Source organism: Diadema antillarum, unplaced genomic scaffold (assembly GCF_040938485.1).
Source record: "Diadema antillarum isolate AM-2024a unplaced genomic scaffold, OU_Dant_1.0 scf00000015, whole genome shotgun sequence".
Taxonomy (NCBI): Eukaryota; Metazoa; Echinodermata; class Echinoidea; order Diadematoida; family Diadematidae; genus Diadema; species Diadema antillarum.
In genome coordinates, this window is record NW_027270904.1 from 3,968,418 (window position 1) to 3,990,615 (window position 22,198).

At 40.6% G+C, this 22,198-nt stretch overlaps 1 protein-coding gene across 1 annotated transcript in view; it reads right to left on the reverse strand.

Moving 5' to 3' along the window:
* Positions 1–18,556, reverse strand: part of LOC139723962 (uncharacterized) — a 29,180-nt gene extending 10,624 nt beyond the window's left edge. Inside the window, exons 1-2 of the mRNA XM_071635165.1 lie at positions 18,491–18,556; positions 12,949–13,062 (exon numbers count right to left, since the gene is read on the reverse strand). Coding sequence (XP_071491266.1) covers positions 12,949–13,062; positions 18,491–18,553 — 177 coding nt within the window. The 5' untranslated portion in view covers positions 18,554–18,556. The remainder of the gene's footprint in view (positions 1–12,948; positions 13,063–18,490) is intronic.
* Positions 18,557–22,198: the final 3,642 nt, after the last annotated feature.

Consider the following 22,198-nt stretch of genomic DNA (forward strand, 5'->3'; position numbering starts at 1 on the left):
AATATCTTCATACTAACAGAATCGAGAGTTCTACTTTGTGGTTTTGCACCCCATTGCCACAGACGTGCTCTCCCGTTCGTCCGTTTGACAGGGGAAACAAATGAGTTTTATGGACTCTGGAGAAATTTCAGCACGGAGAGTGCAACAGCTTGTTTCACCATCACAGCAATAATGGTATTATAACCTATCAACCTGTCAATCTCATCAGAGTTTTATCTGTGGATGCCATGGTGTCATAATATTTTACAATCGATTGATCTGATACAGATCACACAATAAATAATCCCACGATACGTACGCTGATGCTAAGTACATTGTGGGCGTATGCTCTTCTCCAGTTTCGTTTTGTTTTGTCCTGATGTCTGACATAATTTCGACCTTTTTTAACAATTAGAATGATAAGACATGAGATCATACCTTCAAGCAGGATACCCCAACACAGGGTGGGGCTCTTGTCTTCTTTTTGTTTCAACCAAAGTGACTTAACCGCTCTGCCGAAACAATGTGATGACTGATAATTCTGAACTAAGGCAAGGGGAAATGACTCTTAAAAAACACGTATGACACCAGACTTCCAACTTACTACACCAAGGTACAGTTGTACATTATTTGGCAGGGAATAAACGTTTGAGCATGGTGTTTTCTTTCTGTTCAATACATTTGTAAAATTCTAGTCAGTACATACACCTATTCTGAATCTAAATGTAGGTCCTGCCAATTGAAATTTACTCTTTAGAACATGCAGGACAACTACTATCATATCATGTGCCCTAACTGAAACATGTTTATTGTGATCAGCCTTATCCTTACCATTATTTTGAATAATACCACTCGTAATCACTTCTCGTCCCGATATTGATTTCAAATTTGTCACGCATACACATACATACAAACACACAAAGCGTTCTCTGGTTTATTTACAGGAAGATGATCCTTGTGGATCTCTTTAACATCTTCACGTGCAAATGCTCTCCACGTACAATAAAATGTGATGGCAGTAGCGCTCAGTGATTCAATATCAACTTAGTTCTCATTTCCGCTTTGTATCACAGCAATTGATTTCTCTTTGGTTTATAACGAGTCAATTCCTTTCCTCGAGTGTAGTACGTCCGCAGTGCTCGGGTAAAATTATTTCCTTGATGACTCCAACATGTGATCATTTTGCCGAAACGGAAGTTTTCAACGGCCAAGCGAAGTGTACGTATACCTCCTATGCATAATGCTTTTTAAATTGAAATTTCATGTAGAAAAGTGCAAGACGTCTTTTGACGTTAAACTTCGCGTCGCCGCGGAGGGGGCATTTTTTTGTGGAATGGGCTACAGTCGGCAAAGGTCTGGATAAATAGATAAAATCTAAAACGGCAGGTAACCAGAAAAGCATCAAAGAATATCCCACAAGAAATTTTCAAAGTATAGGCCCTACAGTTATGAGGACGGTCGCTGCTCCTCACTTTCCCTTCGTATTCTGTTGCGTTTGTCAAAAAGGTAGCTACCTTACGTAGGCCTACAAGACTAAGAGCTGGCATGTTTACCAAACCACACACCGATTCGCACGCACGCGATAGAGTATTGCACGAAAATTATATAAAGAGTCCATTATACAGGCGACGCAATCAACGTAAAAAGGAAAATAAAGAAAGAAGAGAAAAAGAAATATGCAGCATGGCCTCGGCCTAGCCAATGCCGAAATCACCTCAAGACGACTGGTCCCATTTGGGCCGCGGCTCGGTCTCGCACTGTATACAGCAAGCTTGGACCGTGGCTGCGACGCGGCTCGGCCGCAGCCCGAGCTTTGGTGTAAACACTCGAAACAGGGTCCAGCTCTCCGCTTACGACTATTATAAAGTGATAGCGACGGCTTGGGAGCCTATACTGGCTCGCTATACCACACAAGCAGACACAATCTCATCTCACAAAGCGGGTATAGCATACTTTGTGCAAGTTTGGGCTCTAGATCTCCGTTGTCCACTAAACGTATCGTTGTAAACGCTGCTACACTTCAAGATCGTTACAGCATTAAATTTTGCTTTGTCCATAGAATACATTTTCTTCAAGACCCCTTCCTCTTCTGCTTCCCTCACTACAGCGGGAGGGTCTTTTACGAAGGCTACGAGCTGCCAGACTTGCATGACGACAGTTCGTTTTATAATACATAATAGAAGAGAGGAAAATAACATTACATTCTGAGATTATACAATCAATTTGTGAAGTCGATCGGTCCCGTCTTAGGTTAAAACGGAAAATCGATGAAGTCGTGTAGCATGGGAGGGAGCGAACACGATGAGATATTAAAGGCACCGTTTCTTTTGTGATCACACACTCCTGAACCGAGCCGGGAATCGATTGACAAGACCAAGGATATCGATCAGACGAAACAGGCAGGGATTTGTGCCACAATCGATTATTGGGTGGCAGTTTGGAAACACGGAGCTTTCGGTTTTGACAACATGTAGCGCTAAGAAGGATCAAACGTCAAACTATGTGTAAACACGACTTTCCGCTCATCCTTCCTCCCAAACACAAACAGCCCCACATTACATTACCTCATAGCTATTACGACATATCAATGACTGTGAAAAGCCTGAAAGCTTATTTTCACTTCAAAAAGTCACCCGTTTGCGATAAACTTTCCCATTTTTTTCCCACAAACTATTTTACTTCTCCTAGACACCCCGTTGTCTTCACCATAATATAAATGTATGAAGAAGACTAATTTCTGGACAAGTGTGATGAAGACACAATTACGACAACGGACAATTAAACGTATAGGGCGGAGTAGTTTGTTGTTGCTACTTGATATAGGTCTTGATATGACGTTGAAAATGTCTCAACTTGATTGACTTATTTTCTGGCTTTCATGGGGGGTGACTATATATCCAGCTCGACTTTGTTACTCCACGGAACATGAAGGTTTCTTCATGACCGACAAGCAAAACTGAATACAATGTAATTCTGTGTTATCTGTATATCACGTCATCTGCGGTATTAAAATCATATTTTTTCTTAGATCCATAACAAAGCGAAATTATATAAGTTAACAAATGAAGCTTTATTTCCCATTCTGCATTGGCTGAAGGGACGATGAGGCTAGCTCTGATGGATATCGCAAATAACTTTCAGCTTCTGCTGTGTAGTGAAACATAATTATGCATTTTGCTAGCCTCATATCGAAATTTCGCTTTGAATCAGCTCTACACGAACTTGCTTTCGTTTTCTTATGTGACAGTGCAGTAAAAGCGAGGCTTTTAATTGATTATTTCTACAAGCTTCTTCATTTTGACCTATTGTAAACTTAAGTCAATTATCTCAAGGACTAAGATTAAAAATTTAATGTATTTCCTTATCGACACCAACACTGCACTATCGGTTGGTGCCCTACGTCATTTGTGTGCTTGCGTCTTGCGCAGTTACCAGTATAGTGCATTATGAAGTGCGTAAGTAAGATAAGTGTATGCGTGTCTTCGTTGGCTTCCTTTCCTCAACTAAAGGGTAAATACGGCTATGTCCAATATTTACGCAAGTTAAAGGGACGGGTTTGTCTCTCTGGCAGATGACGCAAATTCCTCTTACAAAACCACATTCAAACAGCGCGAGGATTTTTTTTAAATCTTTGATACTTGTGGAAGTACGGACTTAGCGTGATTATTAAGACAATCATAATGTCACACAATATCGCGGACTTATGCATGTTTTAGCCCTGTCACGTGATTATTTAACGAAACTCGCCGAAGTTGATTAATAGAATGGAGCTTCAGAAAACTCGTAAGTGGGATAAAAGGGGACATTTCTTGCCAAATCCATCGTTTAAAACTGCTTCTTTTTTTCGACTATGCAATAAGTTTCTCACCACTGTAAAATCATTCACATTTTGTCGAATTCATTTTTGTCTATGATTTATATCTCCTGATGAGTGTTAATCATAGACTATTATGCAGGATAAGTTCTCGTATTGGCTGTGATTCGAATTTCGTTCGTCCCACCTCCCTGGTTAACCATTATGACCGGCTATTGAGACAGCCATCTGAGGCTAAAAAGACATTGTAACATTGTATATCGGATGAAACATTTTCAGTACCATCACTGGCTGCGGACTTGAACGCTCCTTGAAACACAAAAAAGACGAAGAAGCAAAGAAAATGACTGAACAAAATACAAAATGAAACAAAGGAATAGGCCTAAGGAATAAAGAATTAATATTTGCACATTATATTCACACATTCCGTATACGTATGCTTACGTATTAGTCATAATCGTGCATTGTGTGGTGATACGAGTGAAAGAACTATTTGTGTCAATTTTGAATACTCTTTGTATATAGCAGCTGCTTTTGTGCTTGGCGCTGGTTGTGCCAGCAGGAAAGCGTAGCTGATTAATTCCCTTTAATGAGGTACACACTCAACCTGTGGCGCGTGGGTCGGGAATTTGGATGGACTATTTGTTAGTCCCGTGCTCAACATAATGGTGAAGTGGACAGACATGGGGATCAGCTTCTGCGCGTGGGAAGATCTCCTTTGTTAGCTGTTGCATAACACGCCGTCCCTGTAAACACGAGTAAAGGCGAGAGGATTGGTTTGTTTCGATTCTTCCACTGCAGGACTTTGGGATATTGGATTTCGATATTTAAACAAAATGGGGGGGGGGGGCAGGGAGGCTGGGTCGGAATGGAGTCGCTTCATCGCCAAAGATCCTCATTTGTTTTTCGCAGTGCGTGTTGGTCAAATTCGAGAAGTGATAACCAAGTTCAGGTGATGTCATTTATTACTTTCCACGAAGGCAGATCTAAGAGCACACGCTCTGATTGTGTGCATCTCTTTCAAAATCTACCCTGCTGCTATAATAATGATGGTATTTATTCAGTGGGGACGCTGTGGCATAGTGGATAAGACTCCCTACTCCCAAACGGAGGACCTGAGCTCGATTCCCGCCAAGTGCTTACATCTTATGGCATGTTATGATGTCATTATACCTATGTACCTCTCGATCCAGGTGTATGGGGGATGGGTACCTGGCAACGCTAGGGCAATTATAATGGCAGGACCCTCTGGAAGAGCACTGGCAACACTGAAGAGGTAGCTACCCTGGATAATGGAGAGACATATCATTATTCATCAGGTAGAAATTTGTGGCTATGAGGCATTCTGACCTCTATCAGACATTAAATTGTCGCGTTCAGCTGCCCCTTTATCCCAGGCGTGGCGCTTTCTCCTGGTAGCAATATTGGGCTCTCTCACCTCTCAGCTTGTCTGGATAGGATTTGTTAATTGGGAGGGGATGCTTAGCCGTTTATTATCATTTTGAGATCATATCCATCATGAGATAGAAATACGCAGGACTAAAAAGAAGACTAGAGGTCGATCGTTTATAGGGGATGGTTTCCACTTTTAATCAGCTTGAAAACGTTAAATCTCTCAAAATCCAGCTGCATCCTACTCTCCAAGCAAGGGAGTGCCTCCACGCACATCCACCACCTGTTTCAGTCTCCTCGCATCTCTGTGATCCAAATCCCAAGCCAAAAGAAATCTTCTTCAAACATTTTGCTTGATAGCATGCATGCTCAACAATGTACCAACTCAGATATTGGTAGGCCTATATAAACAAAATGGTACAAGTTTTCAGCCCACATAAATCGTGCCATTTAGACAAAAAAAAAAAGAGCTCTTGATTTTTTGGCTGAAACCTGTTATTACATCACGTCGTAGAGTCTCTCATTGCTGTGATTAGGAAATAAAGAGAACATTATGCATTATCCTCTTTTTAAACTCATCTTTTGCTACCTTTCTTATCATTAAATATGCTGCATGCTGCTGTTCATTTCGTTTTATTTACAATACTTTTGAAACTAAATTTTGACTAGAAAGTTAAGACAATTGATTATTAACTCTTGACAACTAAATAGAAGTTTCGAAAGCAAAAATGTTATAGAAAATAATATTTCCTTACTGGGTTTGCCGTTGTTTTTATTACCAATGATACATTTGGTCACATGAGTACAAGCTCTTTCTACGTTTTTGTGTTCAGCGCTGTTTGTTTCGCTCGTGGCTCTGGTGTTGACATGAATAGCCCTCGTTTTGTATGTATGGTTTACTGCTGTTTCTCTTCGACAGCACTTTACGAAGCTAAAGAGTAAAGGCACTCTTTTTTTCAATTTCCTGCACCAACTGCTATAACTGCTGTTCCATTCAGTATTGGTTAAAGTTTAACGGCCTTACCCACCAGCTTCCCCTAGCATTGACAGTCGTATTCAAAATTACAAAAGTTTGTTTGAAACATTTTAATAGCTGAAGCCGGATTTGCAGAAGCTACTGCTGATCTTTGGTATAAGATGTTGAGTTCTACCTGTTTCCCTGCATTCACACCTCGCTATTCTATGCGTAAATGGCTTTGTTCAATGCGAGACCACACGAGACACCCTTCCCCTCTCATTGTTTGACAAGCCAAGGGACCACGCCCTTCTGTCCTGCATGGTAGTTATCTACGCACAACTTGCACAGACGATGCACCCTATACCCATCCCTTTACCGCCCCCGCCCCCCCCCCCCCCCACACACACACACACAAACAACACACAATCACACACACACACACTTTACCATACAGAAACATAATCCACACACTTTCCTTTACCATGTTACTACTCTCGCGGGAGCTCTTCGCCATAGAAGACTCGCTAACAAGCTGCCACGAGCCAGGGGTGTTGCACGGTACGAGGGTCACGCGCGCTTGCTCGCGTCTTGTCCACACGCCACTATTTTACCGGTCTACAGGCATGCACAAAAACAGGGCAGCGTATCTCATTCACGCTTGGCACACGGACTCCGCCTTGCCTTCAATGGGGCACGCGAATGATTCGGGATAGATGAAGTGAAAAAAAAAGGGTGCGAATGTAGAAAACATGGCACTGCTTTGGCAGAGTCCAACATTCGAGATTTGCTTCTTTTTTCTCCTAATGAAGTCGGTATGAAGCCAGACACCTCCGTCATGCGCTCTACGTAAGTTGGGCTGTCCCGTGGTGTCGATTTGCCCCCAAACATGCCAAACATACATCATACGTTCCTGGGAATGTCTCAAAAAGTATGCCAATAGCTTTCGCATAGGCCGACAAAATGATCAGAAGAACTTCGCTGCGTCGAGATACAGAATATACCAGACATTTTCCACACTGTCGGGATCTGTTTGGAATTTCACGAAGATTTTTTTTTTCCCACAAAGATCATGCGCATAAGACGAACCTTTTCATACGTTTTCAAAAACAAATCACAAGCATGGAAATACTGGAAACGCTTGAAAGATATTTCCTTTCTTTTTGCTTTATTTCCCTCCAAAATAAGAAAGACGTCGGCAACTGACGACGCTTCCGACCCCCCGCGCTGATTTGGCGATCTTTTCTAACGTAAACTTTGCTTTTTCATTTCGACGTTCGCATCATCCGCAAACGACAACAACAACAGCAGCAGCAGTAGAAGCAACGACAACAACAACAAGAACAACCTGTGGCTCTCGAGGAATGATGAGGATGAAATCGGCAATCAGAAGGACCGTAGAAAACGAAAAAAAAAAATATCAGCAGTAATGTAAACAGGGTGAACAGGTAGAGAGGTGAGTGACGAGACAGCATTAGTGCGGATGATCTGATAGGCCTACATTCTCGTAACATTATGGGACATTCCCGCTCGAGTGGTGAAGCATCATCGATGATACATTTTAGAGAGCAAACCAAGATCCCCCGCATTTCTACTACAACTGTAGTAGAACCAAGGAGGCTAGTACCTCCTTGGTAGAACCGTGATGACCGTGACTAGAAACGGGCATGATGTAATAAAAGGTAATGGGACATTACCGCCACTTGAACATCTTATACATTGTACTTTTAAGAGTCTCACTTGCAGCAAGGAGGTACTACTACTAGTATACTTCCTTGCTTGTAGTAACATGGTAAAGATGCAGACTAAAAGAATCGAGAGAGGTGACGAGGATTTTTTCAATTCTCGGAAATCATTGCCAATTACGAAAGATCGCTGAGCAGGTGGTAGAAAGCATATTACATCGCGTCACTCCGTTTACCTGCAAAAGCTCTGATCTAGCTTCATGGAGTCAGCGGCGACCAAAATGCGACATGATGGAAATGTTGAACGGTGAGGCCGTATGTTTGCTTACCCAAACCCTTGCTCCAACTGTAAATCACAAAGATCATGACCTTTGACCGCTAGGATAATAGACACACAGTCGATCGCACGTGTCACGCAATTCATGCGCCTTTACCTTTGCTTGTCCCTCCCCCCCCCCCATCTCTCCCACCTCCCCCCCCCCCCCCCCCCCTTCATTCCACAAACGAGCAAATTGTATAGTGACGTTCGACAACGGTAAAGTCCGGAGTCACACGCAGTATGATATTACACGCAGCTGTGGTAGAATATCTCCGGATTTTGTTTCACTTGCGTCACAGACTTTTGCATCTGCATCGGCAAAGAGGAAATATCGATGTATCCAAAAGTAAAGACAGCGAGAGAGAAAGCTGCTTCTTGTCAAAATACTGCTTACATGCATGTTCTGTTACGTTCTGCGGATTGAAAAGTGAAAATTAAATGTTTATTTCAGTCATTCTGTCGTCTTCGGTGCTGACACATGATGATGTCTGCCCTTTGTTACGCCACTCGACCCAAGAGCTTGGAGCAGGTGCAGGGTCTGTGGCGGATGGGTTCCGTATGAATGGGGGGAACCATCAAGCCGGTGTCATGTGGATCACCACAATAGTGGGGCCAACTCAAAGCTACTAATGCTCAGGGGAGCCAGGGACACGCAGAAACTACTCATCGTTTCTCTTCCATGCTAGGAACATTGTGATCACGCACGATATCCGCCACACCGCGGCTGTGATGGACCTCAAATTATCGAGAACACCATCCCAATGCAGAATGCGAAAAAAAATTGTTTCCAAACTTCTGACTGTGGCATCCTCCCTGCTGTATCAAAATGCCAGCAGTGTCCAAATTAGTCCAAGATCAAAAAACTGTCTCTACTTGGATCTTTAATTATTCGTCCTATGTCTATCTCACCCAATTTGTGAGTACATGTGTGCTGCGATTGATTGTTCGAGTTCTTTATTTATTTACTCTTTTTTTTTTGGGGGGGGGGGGGGCCTTGTACCAAGCAAATTATATATCTTGTTCGGGATTTTTTTTTTCTGAAGTTGAATGTCATGTCGAATGTTATCATACAAGCTGTTGATATTCCGGGCAAGTTCTTGATAGGACTATTTACACATTTTCCATCAAAAGAGGGCAAATTTATGTTTGAATTGTACAACATTCATTAATGTGAGAATTTTTATACAGCAAAAAAAAAAAAAAAAAAAAAAATCGAATGATATCCACCATGTAAATTTTGCTACAACGAGGTCTGGCTACAAATGAACGAAGGAGGAAGAAAAAAAAAGAACCACGTGATTGCTCTCCTTTCTGGTAAAACCTACGAAAAAGATAACATGTCCAAAAAAAAAAGTGAGAAGGACTACTTTCGTTGATTCTCATCATCAAGTCATTAATCCTGCTCCAGAGACACATTAACGGTTCTGTTTACCTTTTGGAACAGTGACTTAAAAAAGAATGATAAAGATATCACATTTGATGCATATGTGTACGATTGTTGTATCACAAAACATCTTCCCATATAAAATTTTTGCACTAAAGCCTAAAATATAAGGAGATATCGGTATTTTTCTCATTAAACCATAACTGTAGACGGTTTAGTCTGGTAACATTTTTATTATAACTATTATTCACATTTTGTCTATTTAACAATACTTAACATTGATTACACGGATTCAATTTTTTACAGTGGTTGTTTCTATCCAAAACTCACATTTTGGAACTATTTTAAGGCACTACTAATGCTGGGTTTTTTGTTTTCTTCTGCAAATGGTAAGTATACCTTTAAGAGCAGTCTATCCAGGACGCATTAAGGATGCTTGAATGCAATACATATTCGTGTTGTATACTTCATAATATATCACACCGGATACACATCAGGTTCAACACATTTGTCATAGGATCTTATCAATTTGCAAACGGAGGAGGATCCGCAATACGGAAGCACATTCGGTGAGGGCATTTCTTACAAACGCGACTTTCACGCCACTTCACAAGCTCCTGTTAGGTTTCTAAAGATATAGTCATTAAAGTAATATCTCTGTCGAGGGGGAAAGGCAAAGCTCGGCATATAAGAAAAATATATATTTCCATTCGGTGAATTGAAAGAGCTCTCAAAAAACTGACTCTCACGCAAAATTATTGGAGAATGTCGAGCACGTGTGGTGTGAAGTACAATGTACGTACAGTTTTTTTTCTAATCTTTCATCAAAAGCGAATTCATGAATTCTAACCATTTATTTCGTTACCAACAACAATGGTTGCCAACATTCCATAAAAAGGAAAACTTCATACGCAAAATGTGTTAAGGAACTGAACTCAGTTAAAGAAATCGGCGATTCTATGTTGACTCAGCACATAAATACGCGCATACATATACCAGTATCATTCTTTTAAAAAAAAAAAAAAAAAAAAAAATCTGTTCAGTCGTCATATTACACTGTACGATCGCTTATGTGTGGGTATTCTCTAGTTACAACCTTTGTACTTTAGTGAATAAAAACATACAATAAAATAAAACATCCAGCTCATTATGGCAAGTTGTCATCGTTATGCTATGAATTACTCCCTAAGAGTTTAGTAAATTGTGTTACAGGAATGGCATCCAACTCACAGCAATGACCTTCATTCGTCTACATAATGAGATCATGAGAGCATACCTAAGTATACCTAGACGACTAACCAAGATTTCCAACAAATACACACCAAGCAGTCATATGAAACTGAAACATCCATAGGAAAGAAATTTGACTCGTAAAATACAGCCAGACCGTAAAATGCCACATGCATAGCGTACCCTCATAGTGAACAATTACAATTGATGTTTTCGATCTATCCATTTTGTCTCTTTATTTGCTTGAATATAATTTGTATAGGGGGGCCTACATACAAGAAAACGAATAGTCTCAATTTCTGATTATACGATGAAAAATATTCAAAATTGGTGTGTTTACAGTAGGCAGTAGCAGGACGCAGTAGGTATTTTTTTGAAAATGAATAAAGTATCGATCAGTGACAGAAAAAAAAAGTTGTGCATCATAATCATAAAGTCTAGGAGTGTATACCAAAAAAAAATAATATTAAAAAATAATATGATCTGCCGCCAATCTTTGAAGAGACTGTTATTGCTTCAACTTTTCCGTTGCCTGCAGACAGTGGGTTGGGTATATAGGCCTACCGAAAAGTATTTTCTGGTGCCAATAGTTGTCGAGAGAATTTCCTGTGAATTCTGATAAATACTGTAGTGTATTTTGTACCCAGAAACCAAATGAGGAATCCACAAGTCCAAGATCAACATTCTCTCCCCCAACCATCCCCCCCCCCCCTTTCCCCATAAAGTAAAGAATCAAAGAAAAAACCTTTAGAGACTTCTTCTTTTTAGCCCGTAGTCACCGCCGGGCAACTAAAGACCAGATTTCCTTGCTTGTCAGTTCGCATAACAAGCGATATCAATTGAATCCATTCGATCGCCTTATCTCCCGTCTTCATGCAAAGATATCATAAATATGTATCAGTCGTTCGGTTGTGTTTTTTATTTTTTGTTCGACTATTTCTGTTGCTGTTGTTTTATTCCTTCTAACATGCGTGTCTACCAACACAAGGGTGGAATCTCATCTCGTCTAGATACCAAAGCGTCTAACAGGTTGTCCGTACATGGTCCATATATGGGCATAGCCCCCAACCACGCATATCATGCGCAGAAAGATGTAGGCCTAGGCCTAAAATGCATAGTATACGAGGTATTTTCAAGTGTTCTGATAAGGCGTTATCGCCTCCACACGATCGCTCAAACCGCGGGCAGATATAAAAATTAATGCAGCATTCTATCGAAACAGCGTGGCGGAAACTGATTGGAGAAGACGACAAAGCCGTGACTATATACCCCCCATTTCGTTTCTCTGGATGCCTCAAGCAACGGTTAAATATCAGCAAAACTACTTGCAATGTTCGATTTCTAAGCTCAAATTCCGATTGCCCTCAAAAGTCCGCGAACAGAGAGAACCGTCTGAATCGGGAGTGTCGAGTTACTTATCATACGGTTGAATAAAAGATGATGAACATTAATTTATGTAACTTTACAATTTTCACGAGTCAGTCAAAGCGTTACCTTGCAGGGAACTTTACTGAACTCGATTGATTATATTTTCGAGATTCACAAGTACGAGGACAAAATCGTCTAGAATTGAATCTATAAAGTCAAAGCCAAAGCATGAGCGGGATATATAGCTATATAGCAGACACAATATTCTGAATGTAGGAATGAGTCAATTATTTAAGGAAGTACATGGGAACCTCGGGGAAATGAATTTTGTGACTGCGTGATCTACTCATTCGTTTATAGGCTGGTGCTTCCGTGAAGTTGTGTTATTGCAAATTTCGTTCGAGTAATTTAAGCAGTTAAAAACAATCGAAAGAACACGAACGAAAAAAACAAATGATGACATGACATCAAAAATGTAGAACAAACAAATAAACAAAAACAAACAAACAAACAAACAGACGAGATAAGACTCTTGGTGACTGGCATAAAATAAAGGTAAAACTCGGTTTATACCGTCGAAAATTGCCCCTTGTCAGTAAACAGCCCCTACATGCATAGAATGATACTCTATAGGCTATATCTCTCTAAGTAAACATTCTATATAATATATAGAATATTAGAATATTATTCAGTCTACAATGGTTTTTTCAAATGTGTCACCTTGTGTAAAAGGGTAGAAATCGTATCAATTGTTTACCACTATATATACACACCCAAACAGGACTAATTGGTAAAGTTATTGAAGTTTAAAAGTCTGCTTACTTGTAATCCTAGAAGTTGGGCCAGCTCTCGCAGACTTCTATCAATTCGTTCCATTTTCCCAGAACTGGTGGTAACACAACTAGCAGGAGTTGGTTGGTGGTGCGCTCTCATGGTCTGAATTGAGAGAGAAGAGATGTAGGAGAAAACATGAAAGGTCAAAAATTTCCGGATTTGATTGCTGAACAGTCCTAACTTCGTAAGCGAAACCAATGAGGTATGAGCATACCTCCTTGGTGAAACTATTGGGCAATCGAGGAAATATTATCCTACTGGCATCAGTAGATGAGTATCGAACACGTTGCGAAATGAAACAAGTGAACATATACATACATAAATCGAAGAGATTTCAAAATATCGACAAGATACCAAATGTAAAGATGGAATCATACACATGTTCAAAAGGGTCAAATACTTTCATGTCTTACGATGCTGTGTAGGCAGTGCGATTACTCCATCATAAGATCGAGTTTCTATACCATCCTTATCTGTGCCACATTCCTCGCCGCGAAGATAAAAAAAAGAGGGGGGTCATAGAGGTCATCAACGTCGTGACCTTACTTGACCGTCTTCTGTGTCCAGACATAAAAGAGGACAATAACAACGGAGTTCTCCTTTGTGTGACTCCCTCGAGCTCGTCCAGACGGGATTTTTGTTTTATCTCAACCTGGGAGGTGAGAGTATACCTCCCTGATTTCAACCAGGGAGGTGGGAACTGATAACTCCTTGTTTCAACCAAGGAGGTACTGCCAAGGAGCTTCATGCCTACCCGCCTCGTATATCTGGCTTCATGCAGAGCCACTAGCACTTTTCTTGATGTACAACGAGCTTCGATCGACCATGGGAAGCCTTGCGGCAGGTGTCTTTCGCCGTCTTGATTATAGGAACATTCCCACTTTCTAGCCATTTTTACAGATCATATATTTAATTTTCTCTTTTTCTCCCAGGAGATGGTATTGTGGCTGTGGACAGTCCTTTCGGACAAACCAGGCCAGGGAGGTCATGGTGGGAAGAGGTCTCTTCCCACCTCCCTGGACAAACATACCACGTCCCCTTGCTTTTCAAGTTGGAAGCTTTTCAGTACAGTTTATTGGCCATCGGCACCGTCTTGAAGTTGAACGTGACGGCTGTGACACAAGGCCAACAAGACTTAAAGGAGACCTCCGGGTGATTCTCAGATTTGTACATTTGTACAACTATGAATTAGTTATACTGAGGACAGAGTTTCAGAATTTGTAATAATTGGGATGAAGAATAAGAATGTTTTCAAAAAATAAAACAAATTGCAATGAACAAGGATGATGGCATTGCAGAGTCACCATAATAAGAATGCATGAGTTGGGGCTCAAGGAAGCAGAACAAAAGAAGAAGACATGCATAGATTATACACAGGTGAACTCGCAAGCAAGCGGTATTGTTATGGAATTACACTGCTATCATTTCTGAAATATGTGAACCTTCTATGTCATCATCCTTGTTCAGTGTAATTTGTTTAAGGTTTTTAAAGTATTGTTTCTCTGCTCAAAAACCACAATAAATTCCAAAATCTATACAGTGAGTTGTCCATTTTTGTACTACATGATGTGAAATTATGAAAACCGTCTGGAATGTCCCTTTAAGACAGCAAAACAAAGCAGTTCAAAACCATATTTATCGGAACATAAACATGCAAATAAACGAGTTAAGACACTGTACAACCAGGAAAGAAAACAAGATGTAAAGACAAAAATGATAGAAAAAAAAGATATTCGCAGCACTCATCATTCGTGGAAGGGGCCATCGAGGGAAAAAATACCCAAGATTTCAATAAGCAAAATTTGTATACACCACGGCAATCCGTGTAGAAAAATGAAAGAAACAATTTCGAACAATTTGACAGACGCATTTTCTTCTGGAGGATCTAGGCTATGCATTCGATTTCTTTTGAAGTTGCAAACCTCACAAAAACAAAACATGCAAATGCCCCCTCCCTCCACCATACAATTGCATACAAAACATACATGACATAGTCAAAGTTTACTCATCTGATAGCAAAATGTAACTCAAAGAAAGAACAAGGCACGCATCGTCGTTTATGCAGATAAGCAGGGCAGGGTAAATATTTGAGTAAATTTACCAACGCATATAATACGAATAGAGACAAACAAGAAGCGATTACGGATCATGAGCACACGAAGGCAAATAAATCTATTTTTAAAAAGGTGCCTTTTTAAAAATCATCATCAAAAAAGTTGGAAACCTCAAGCCCCATCTCAACCGAATTAACCCATGAACCGGATCCGGAGCGGAGGCAATAGACTTCGTAAGCCAGATGTATTGACCAATATGTAGGCCTACTTGTTATTTTCAGACCAAAATGACGCTGACAGCTCTTGTCCGGCAATATTACGACATTTAATCAATGAATAGCAAGCATATCCCTAACGGATGCCATGCATGTTCAGATGTTCAATGACAGGGGTCGAGCGAAGACGCACATAACAGCGCAAGAATAAGATAGCAACTACCATACATTCGTAAGTTCCATTTTTACGCTATGCATTGCATATAAAAGCCAACTCGAAAACTGCAATAGATTTTGCTAATTGCTAGGCTATCGATCTTTAAAATTTGTATGAGGTGCTATACAATAATGTAGTGCCTACGCACGTGATCTTACCTGATATCATAAACCTTCGATGAGGAACCACGACGCAGCTTTTAGCTCCAGTTAAAAGTTGATCGCAAAATCAAGTTACACCACGCCTTATCGGTTAATTAACGTTGTTTTTTTTAATCCAGTTTCGAGAAAATTTTCACTCCAGGTATTCATGCGTTCCACCGCACCGCACTGTCTCACAAAGAATGTACTAAATGTAGCTGCACAACCACGTGCTGTCAAAATCAAACTATTGGCTACCAACATTTTATAGAGCTTGCTTACCCAAAACAGGCAGTCCATTTATCTTTGCGCGCATTTTCAGCGAACATGTACAGACTTGCCAATAGAATCCCACCCCACCCCGTTACCCCTACCCAAGGTGTACCCCTATACCAAACGCCTCACACCCCTCTTTTGAATCCCCTGACCCACGCGCGACCCCTACTCCACAGCCGCTCCTACACGGCCCCCTCTCACATTCAAGTCCATCTCACCACCTGTTTTATGAATGAATTCTGCCTCTTTCTCCCAGTCAGGAGGAAGCGATTACAGTGGATGGCAGTATACTTAGTCTACGTTCTAAACCGTCGAGATGCTGCTACAGCAAACATTGCATCATGCGTTCCACCTTGCGTCGTGCACATGGTTTATCATAAACAAAGCAAATATCAAGAAACCCGTTTTACAAAATTGTCATCGCTAACCCTAAGCAGAGAGAAAAATACAACATACAGTACGATACGAATGTTTTCTACCTAGAGACATCAAAAAACAAAATACCTTGGTCGTCTTTGGATATTCAATGTATAGGCCTATAGCCAAAGAGGTATCATTTACTCTGACGAACACAAAAGAACGAATACTTTCAAATCAAAACATTGAAACGCATGATGACAGCGTTCATGTAATAACTTATAGGACTATAGGAGTAAAGTTAACTCGTCGCCAGTGATGGATAATGAGAGAAGTTCTGGAGATGTAAGCTGATTTGATTGACGAGACATGACCAATTTTTATTGTATCGTTTTATTTGCTTTCTGCTTTATGCCAAGTCGAGGAGTATAAACAATACATCATGATACAAGTAATTTTTGTCAAAATATCTATGGTATATTCTTACATAATGTCATTCATTCAGCGCTAGATTTCATCCACGCACCGCAGCTGCTGCGTAGCCGCTGATTGTTAGCGCTAGTAGAAGCAGGCAGATACTGACTGACGGGTTGCTCTGCAAACGCAGATAGCAAGCGGAACAAGCGTCGCAAATGGAATATTCAACGCAGTGCTTTTACCTGCGACCTATGAACACCCGCGCATTCAGACTCACCTGGAATAATTTACACTGGCTGAGCGCTAAGTATCAAATTACACGGGCTCCGCGCATAATGTGCGATATTCGGGAGTTTATGTTCACACACAAACACACATGCACTGGACAATCGACACGAAATCTCCGCGAGTGGAGGACCTGGGTTTAGCGGATTAAGAAAAAAAAAAGGAAGAAAAGTGTATTGAATGCAAACAAAACGAGCATGCTGCTTAAAACCGCCTGCTTTATATGCCACTTCCTCCCCGTGTAGCGATTTATCAGATTTACTGGTACTCAAGTTCAAACTTAATCATGGGAAACTGGTGAAGTACATAAAGAATCGTCCAGTGTGCATCTTTAACAGGTATGAAGGTATATCTTTCTTGCTTTGTGGTAAACTCCTACTGATGGGATGGAGAAAGATAAGGAATCTCATGATTAAAAGGGATGGCATAGTTTTGGTTGAGATTGGGGATTCAGATTTTAACTTTTTTTTGCGAGATAATTAGAAACCACTTCTGAAAAATTAAAGAGCATACAATTCTAAGAGGAATTCAAAGTTCAACTGATGGAAATTGGTGTTGGAAATAGCTTAGACATCCAAAAATAAAGTAAAACAAAGTGGCCCAAATAAAAAGTGGGTCCCATCTTTAGTATTAGGACCTCTTTGATTTTGGATATCTCGGCCATTTCAAAACCAATTTTTATCACTCTTTGAATTCCTGTTCCTGGAGCCCCATCTCAACCAAAACTATACCATCCCTTTAATCATATAGTGTGAGAAAGCGGGAGCTGTGTCTGTGTATATAGTGCCAAGAATATCGTGACTTCTGATGAAGAAGGATTTGAAAACATGAACATAATATCTAGATATCATTAGATGAAATGTAACAAATCTTGAACGCTGGGATTTGATGGACTGTGTCAACCTCCGTTGGAAACAAAGTTGATTATCGAAGCGTGACTTTACAGGAGGATTAATCATTATACGTCTGTATCTAGAAGAAAGTTGTGAGATCAAATTCAGATTGGATGGGTGGGTGGATGGGTGGGTGGATGGATGGATGGATGGATGGATGGATGGATGGATGGTTGACCGTAATAAATGAATGAAGTGATTGATTGAAAGACAGGTGAATACAGAGTCGGAATGGAGGATCAATTATCTAATTTACATGATATACACTAAAAGCTTACAAAAACAACATAAAGAGGGCAATTCAGTGCATATATTATACACAATGCAAAAAATTAGATGGTCTCAGATAGATAAATAGATAGATAGATAGATAGACAGATAGATAGATAGATAGATAGATACACAGATAGATAGATAGACAGATAGATAGACAGATAGATAGGTATAGATCAGTAGATAAACAGACCGTACGAAGACGGTGAGTAAACAAGTGACTGAATTAAAGACGAAAAAAAACAACAACGAACAATGACGACAGACCATTGTGCGATACAGCTATGGGCAATTCTCTTTTTTTTTTCTCTCTCTATTTTTCATTGATATGCTTACAGGTTAAAGTGGATCAAAGGGGAAAAGACACTAAAATACGGAAATATTGCGAAATCTGCGGAATCACCTGTACCTTGACTTTTCTCGCTGACCGACACACCGACCGGCGATTGTCTCCCTTGGAAGGCATTAAGTCCTTTGCCACCGGCACACAGCCACTTCTGTGAAGATAAGAAAGTACAACATTTTATGTGAATTTCTTCTCAATCCCTACAGAATATGCTATAAACTTTCTTTTTTTTGGGGGGGGGGGGGGCTTTAATACACTAGGTAGCGACAAGTCAGCAAACTGACCCTCAGAATATTTGGCGTGATTGGACAATTGTCCCACTATGTGTTTATCACATGGGACAATACCCGCACCCTAATAAAACTGTAGCTCTGAAGCTGGGACAATGGTCTTGGGTGATTTGTCGGGTTCAAAGCAGCGAACCATGAACGAGTTTGGATGCAAATCATATTGAATATAATTCATTCTGCGTTCAACTATACCCTGGTTAAACAGACATTGGATTTAGGGTGTATAAGAAATGAAAGTTTAGTTTGGACTTTAAATAATACAAACAGGTGGATATATAACATTGCAGAAGGATTTCCGATAGCTGATGTAATTGGCAGAGAGTGTTTCCAGGTTTATCGATGAAACTTGAGAAATATGATTTAATGAGAGTGTAAAAACCCACATTAAGTCAAAGGGATATTGACGGGGAATACTCTGTCAGTCCTAGCTTGCAATGACACAGGAATTTAATGTTTGAAAGAAACAACATTCATCAAAACCTATAAAGGTGACGCAAAGGCTTCTCTAAAAAACAGAAATATAAGTATGTTTCTCTGCAGACATTTTGTAGATGAAACTCGTCTCGGTCTGCTGCAGATCTGCAGGATATATTTTTTAAGACTTTAGAGTTAATTCCTGCGCAATAGAATGTCTTTGCTTTTCAGACCAGTCTGTATGCTGACAAAAAGGTGATAAAATGTGAGCACAATTACGTCACGAAGAGTATCATAAATGGGGACATGGACCCCATGGAATGTCAATGTGAAAAGGGGGATGAAATTCACAATTGCACATTCAACTTATTCTTAGCAACAGAAAATACTAATGTCAGGTTTCATTCATATACAGGTCATATGAAAGCTATACCCCGTATATAAACTACCTGTAGGATTGCCTAATCAATCACATTAATACCACATCCAATTGGCAAGAGAGCACTCACAGAAGGCCAAAAGATAGAGTAAGAAAGAGTGGGAGGGAGACAGACAGAAGAATAGTCAAAGATGCATTGCCATGGCAACCATTTACATGTGTAATCATCGCTGCCAGAGACGGCTTAAAGTGTTCTTTAAGTAATGGCGTGTACAGAGATCAAATTCCCGCGCGCTCCTCCCTGCACTTGCTAATCAGAGTTCTCTCACCCACTATACGACTTGCCGACACTGCAAAGTACAATTAATTAGCGTAAATGAGTAGAGCTATAAAGTGCAATTAAATCAGCCGTCATTATAATCATCGTGTCACAAATGGGCCTTGGTCAGTGGTACACGAACCATGACGCACACATGCAGTGAATGCACTTTTCCTATGTCTGAAGTCAGCCTTTGCGACACAGTCAGTCCTATACATAAGTACCGCCTTATACTGGCTGATTTGTGTCTGATACTGTAACTCCAAAAGAAAAGTTTGTCCTGTATATAACCAGCTGGCTCGCTGAGTTCACACTTTGAAGATAATCTAATATTCTTATACATGCATGGGGCAAATATAACAACCACGTTTTCTTGGTCTCTTCAAGTGTGTTTGTTAAAGTTGTTTTAGCTCTTGCGCGCCTACCAATCTTCGCGATATGTATACTTGATTGATGTAATCATTTTTTTTTTTGAGGGGGAGGGGGAGGGGGATGGGGATGGGGAGGGGGAGGGGGAGGGGCGACATCGTTCCTCGGTATGGAGAAGCTGCTAGAACCAGGGAGGTGGTATAAGAGAGAATTTCTCTTCCACCTCCCGCTAAAATAACTCCCAGTCCATACACTGCAGTGCTGGGCAAAATGACAGTCACAGTCATGTCTGTGACATAGACCACTGTACATGAGGGAAATAAGCTTTGAGACAGCATCCCCCCCCCCCCCCCCCTCCTCCTCTCCTCCCCTCCACTCCCCGGGCAAACTTCGGAGTAACTTGTTCTTGGGACGAAGTGATCATGGTAATCATAGAAGTATCGGCAGCGATGATAATCCCATGCAACAGACAACCCTAATCCAACCCTGACAGCAACTGTAGTTCTCTACAAACACCTGACATATAACATACACCACGAAAGCATGGAAACTTTTGGCGTAGCGAAATAACACATGACTGGAAGTGATGCTGTCTTGCAGTTTATGATTGACCGCAAGACTGTTTACGTTTTTTTCTTGCTTACGGCGATCAGATACGACCTTGATCCAAGATATAGTTATGCATCCTACATTAATTTGCTCCAATGGAGAAGAATGGTCTTGAGAGCCAACGCAGCCTTCACTGCAGAAATATACAATCATCCGCCGTGGAAGATAGAAATACAGTAAAATGTACCTTCTGTCCGTGGGCATGAAGGTTTGTTTGCGTAGGCTATCTCAGCGAGATTGCCGGGGAAGGGATAATTAATGTGATAAATAGCCGGATGTTGGGGGCAAATGATAACCACAATAGCGCTAACAAAATAACAGGAAGCTTGAAGACACCGAGCTCAGTTTTGGCATGTCGCCGTTCATGCCACAAGGAGTAGGACCTAATCGCACTATCAAAGTTTGAACAGATTTCAGGACAATTAATAAACCTACGTGTATGGACGTCGGTATAATACGCACAAACTCATAGCACTTAGCAGACAAATCAATGTCTGCGTAAATTGTATCAGATGTCTCCAGCGAATATTTTTCTCGTTGTCAAAGTGCCTTTTTTTATTTCACACTTACAGCATCGTTGTCCTAGAGACCGACGGACGCAAACACATATCCAGATACTGTCTGGGCCTTACGTACATTGTATACTTGAAACGAGCAGAAGATTTTTCCCATGCCAATAAAAGAGATTTCAACTGTGCTGGTACATATGTAATGTGCATACATGATGAACCAGCAAATCTTTTCGCGGGCGGTACAGTTCTCAACAGATACACTGTTTACTACTACAGTGTATAGGCTACTCACGTCTCGTCACCCTGCTTTCCCGCAATCGTGCACACTTCACGCCGTGTAGGTGATCCATTATCATGATGTTCAGAATGTGACAATTATTGCACAATTATTGAGGAACAGTAAATTGATACGGTGCGTGTGTGTGTGCGTGTGTGCGTGTGTGTGTGTGTGTGTGTCTGTGTGTGTGTGTGTGTGTGTGTGCTTATGCATGTGGATGTGCATGTATTTACAATTCTAAATGATTGATTTATAATTTGCATTTAACATGACTTCCAGACTTCTACCTGACTAAATTCTCCGTAGATATTATAAGCCTTCAAAACGTCAATTTTTCATATTTTGAACTGCGGTCCCATTTGTGAAAAAAAAAAGAAAAGAAAAAGAAAATGATTCAAAACTGCTTAAACTAGTTGGATGTAAATGAGTACATTATTTTTCTTCAACACGCACTTTGATCGCTTCAATATATCCAATACCTCATACGCACACTCATCCGTAATATACATCAGTAATTTGGATACTTCTAGCCATTTACATTTTGGTCCAACGCACATTATCAATTTTGTGCAAGTCGATTCCCTTTCATGCCCAAG